This window comes from Rhinopithecus bieti, unplaced genomic scaffold, assembly GCF_001698545.2.
Source record: "Rhinopithecus bieti isolate Rb0 unplaced genomic scaffold, ASM169854v2 scaffold_53086, whole genome shotgun sequence".
Classification (NCBI taxonomy): Eukaryota; Metazoa; Chordata; class Mammalia; order Primates; family Cercopithecidae; genus Rhinopithecus; species Rhinopithecus bieti.
The window spans coordinates 15,799-19,683 of NW_016820705.1; the positions used below are offsets into that span (position 1 = coordinate 15,799).

The 3,885-nt window shown below is 45.3% G+C and overlaps 2 protein-coding genes across 2 annotated transcripts; both read left to right on the plus strand.

The window, feature by feature from the left end:
* The first annotated feature begins 219 nt into the window (after positions 1 to 219).
* LOC108520499 (olfactory receptor 10W1-like) lies at positions 220 to 1,669 on the plus strand. The gene has a single exon (XM_017859907.1). The coding sequence runs from the start codon at positions 501 to 503 to the stop codon at positions 1,524 to 1,526; it is 1,026 nt and encodes a 341-aa protein (XP_017715396.1). The 5' UTR covers positions 220 to 500; the 3' UTR covers positions 1,527 to 1,669.
* Positions 1,670 to 2,581: 912 nt separating this feature from the next.
* Positions 2,582 to 3,450, plus strand: LOC108520500 (olfactory receptor 10W1). Its single transcript, XM_017859908.1, has one exon. The coding sequence runs from the start codon at positions 2,660 to 2,662 to the stop codon at positions 3,428 to 3,430; it is 771 nt and encodes a 256-aa protein (XP_017715397.1). The 5' UTR covers positions 2,582 to 2,659; the 3' UTR covers positions 3,431 to 3,450.
* Positions 3,451 to 3,885: the final 435 nt, after the last annotated feature.

Sequence of the window (3,885 nt, forward strand, 5' to 3'; positions counted from 1 at the left end):
ATAGGTAATTTTTTTCTTTCTTCATTTCCCATTGTATCACTAGTTTTGAGAGTTACATTGACATGTCACTTATTCAATACCCCAAGAGACACTGAGTGTAAATATTAGGTTGCTGCAAAAGTGATTGCAGTTTTTGCTGTCAAAAGTAATGGCAAAACTGCAATTACTTTTGCACCAACCTAATAAATATATGAATGAATAAATGGCTTATCTCCCTACCTTAATGATTTCTGGTCCCAAGAATTCCTTGACACTTTCTTGTGAATTTGCTGAAAGAATTGAATTTTCATTCCACTCCTTCTGAAAATAGCTCCTGAATTCCACCCACTTCCTCTGCCATTTTTCTTCAATAGTATCTTACATAGTTTGGCCCAACTCTTGGCAGGTAGAAATTGAGGTGTAGATATTATCGTGGAGAAACTTGGTAAAAGTGGAGAAAAGAAAAAGAACTAGTCTCAATCCTTCCACTTTCTAACTCCAGTCCTGATTACATTAGATTCATGGCTCAGAATGTAATTTATCTTCAGTCTGATTCTTCCTTCTTTCCTTGTAACTCTCCACAGAGAAATACTGTTAGCTCAATGACCTGGGAAAATCACTCAATATTGATGGAATTTGTGTTCCTGGCCTATCCCTCCTGCCCAGAACTGCGTATTCTGTCCTTCGTTGGGGTCAGCCTTGTTTATGGATTGATCATCACCGGGAACACCCTGGTTGTAGCGTCCATTCACACAGACGCCCGTCTATGCACACCCATGTACTATTTCCTGGGCAGCCTTTCTGGGATTGAAGTATGCTACACTGCAGTGGTGGTACCCCATATCCTGACCAACACCCTACAGTCAGAGAAGACCATCACCCTCCTGGGCTGTGCCACCCAGATGACTTTCTTCATTGCACTGGGCAGTGCTGATTGCTTCCTCTTGGCTGTCATGGCCTGTGACCGCTATGTGGCCATTTGCCACCCCTTGCAGTACCCTCTCCTCATGACATTGCCTCTTTGTGTCCACTTGGTTGTGGCATCAGTCGTCAGTGGTCTGTTCTTGTCCTTACAACTGGTAGCCTTCGTCTTCTCTCTGCCATTCTGCCAGACTCAGGACATTGAGCACTTCTTTTGTGATGTGCCACCAGTCATGCATCTTGTTTGTGCTCAGAGTCACATTCATGAGCAGTCAGTGCTGGTGGCAGCCATACTAGCCATTGCTGTGCCTTTCTTCCTCATCACCACCTCCTACACCTTCATAGTGGCTGCTGTGCTCAAGATCCGCTCCGCTGCTGGCCGCCACCGGGCCTTCTCCACCTGCTCTTCCCACCTCACTGTGGTGCTGCTGCAGTATGGCTGCTGTGCCTTCATGTACCTGCGTCCCAGCTCCAGCTACCACCCCAAGCAAGATCAGTTCGTCTCACTAGTGTACACATTGGGAACCCCACTGCTCAACCCACTCATCTATGCCCTGAGGAACAGTGAGATGAAAGAGGCCATAGGGAGAGTTCTTACCAGGAACTGCCTTTCCCAGAACAGCTAGGAAAGATGAGTAGACAACCTATCAGGCAAGTAGTTGGTTCTAGCCCACCAAATCTCTATGAAACTGACATTTCTATCATTTGGTGTTAAAACTCATCTAAAAGATGGTATAAATTATATGGATACTGTTTAAGTGTGCCAAAGATTTTTAAATGTTTCTACAATTTGACTTAGTAATTTCTCCTCTCAGAAATGAGCATAAAGTGATATAAAGTGGCAAGTATAATACTTTGTCCAGTTACCAACTGGGAAGAGATAGCTCACTCAATAGATTTTAACTAAAAAATAGTTTTAAAAGATTACCTACAGTGGTTATGGGTAAGGAAACCAATAAAATGTGGCATGGAACTAACATACTAGCATCTCAGCCCTAGACTTAAAAGGCGTGCAATAGAAGAAGGATGCAACATTATCAGAGTCCAATGACAGCTAGATCTAAGGAGATAAACCACTTGGTAGAAACTGTGGCATCAGAAATAAAAAGAAACTATGGCAGAACTATGGCCATGCAAGGAAGAGATAGAGAGGTAAATACCCCAGAGTCTCTCTGCTCAAAATCTTCCATTTCTTGCCCTGTCTCCATGGGCCAAACTCAACTGGCCACAATTGGGGAGGGGAGACTGGTTGAATCAGTCCACAGAAGTCAGTATCCTAGGGCACAGGGAAAGGCAGACAAAAACCTTGAGAACTAGTGTCAAACCTAGAGAACAATTAGAACAAAGGTTGTTTATTGTAGTATCATATATAAAAATGAAAATAGGCCGGGTGTGGTGGCTCATGCCTGTAATCCCAGCACTTTGGGAAGCTGAGGTGGGCAGATCATGAGGTTAAGAGTTTGAGACCAGCCTGGCCAACATCGTGAAACCCCATCCTACTAAAAACGCAAAAATTAGCCTGGCATGGTGGCGTGTGCCTGTAATCACGGGTACTCGGGAGGCTGAGGCAGGAGAACTGCTTGAACCTGGGAGGTGGAGGTTGTTGTGAGCTGAGATCGTGTCATTGCATTCCAGCCTGGGTGACAGAGTGAGACTCCCTTGGTCTCAAAAAAANGTCAGCCTTGTTTATGGATTGATCATCACCGGGAACACCCTGGTTGTAGCGTCCATTCACACAGACGCCCGTCTATGCACACCCATGTACTATTTCCTGGGCAGCCTTTCTGGGATTGAAGTATGCTACACTGCAGTGGTGGTACCCCATATCCTGACCAACACCCTACAGTCAGAGAAGACCATCACCCTCCTGGGCTGTGCCACCCAGATGACTTTCTTCATTGCACTGGGCAGTGCTGATTGCTTCCTCTTGGCTGTCATGGCCTGTGACCGCTATGTGGCCATTTGCCACCCCTTGCAGTACCCTCTCCTCATGACATTGCCTCTTTGTGTCCACTTGGTTGTGGCATCAGTCGTCAGTGGTCTGTTCTTGTCCTTACAACTGGTAGCCTTCGTCTTCTCTCTGCCATTCTGCCAGACTCAGGACATTGAGCACTTCTTTTGTGATGTGCCACCAGTCATGCATCTTGTTTGTGCTCAGAGTCACATTCATGAGCAGTCAGTGCTGGTGGCAGCCATACTAGCCATTGCTGTGCCTTTCTTCCTCATCACCACCTCCTACACCTTCATAGTGGCTGCTGTGCTCAAGATCCGCTCCGCTGCTGGCCGCCACCGGGCCTTCTCCACCTGCTCTTCCCACCTCACTGTGGTGCTGCTGCAGTATGGCTGCTGTGCCTTCATGTACCTGCGTCCCAGCTCCAGCTACCACCCCAAGCAAGATCAGTTCGTCTCACTAGTGTACACATTGGGAACCCCACTGCTCAACCCACTCATCTATGCCCTGAGGAACAGTGAGATGAAAGAGGCCATAGGGAGAGTTCTTACCAGGAACTGCCTTTCCCAGAACAGCTAGGAAAGATGAGTAGACAACCTATCAGGCAAGTAGTTGGTTCTAGCCCACCAAATCTCTATGAAACTGACATTTCTATCATTTGGTGTTAAAACTCATCTAAAAGATGGTATAAATTATATGGATACTGTTTAAGTGTGCCAAAGATTTTAAATGTTTCTACAATTTGACTTAGTAATTTCTCCTCTCAGAAATGAGCATAAAGTGATATAAAGTGGCAAGTATAATACTTTGTCCAGTTACCAACTGGGAAGAGATAGCTCACTCAATAGATTTTAACTAAAAAATAGTTTTAAAAGATTACCTACAGTGGTTATGGGTAAGGAAACCAATAAAATGTGGCATGGAACTAACATACTAGCATCTCAGCCCTAGACTTAAAAGGCGTGCAATAGAAGAAGGATGCAACATTATCAGAGTCCAATGACAGCTAGATCTAAGGAGATAAACCACTTGGT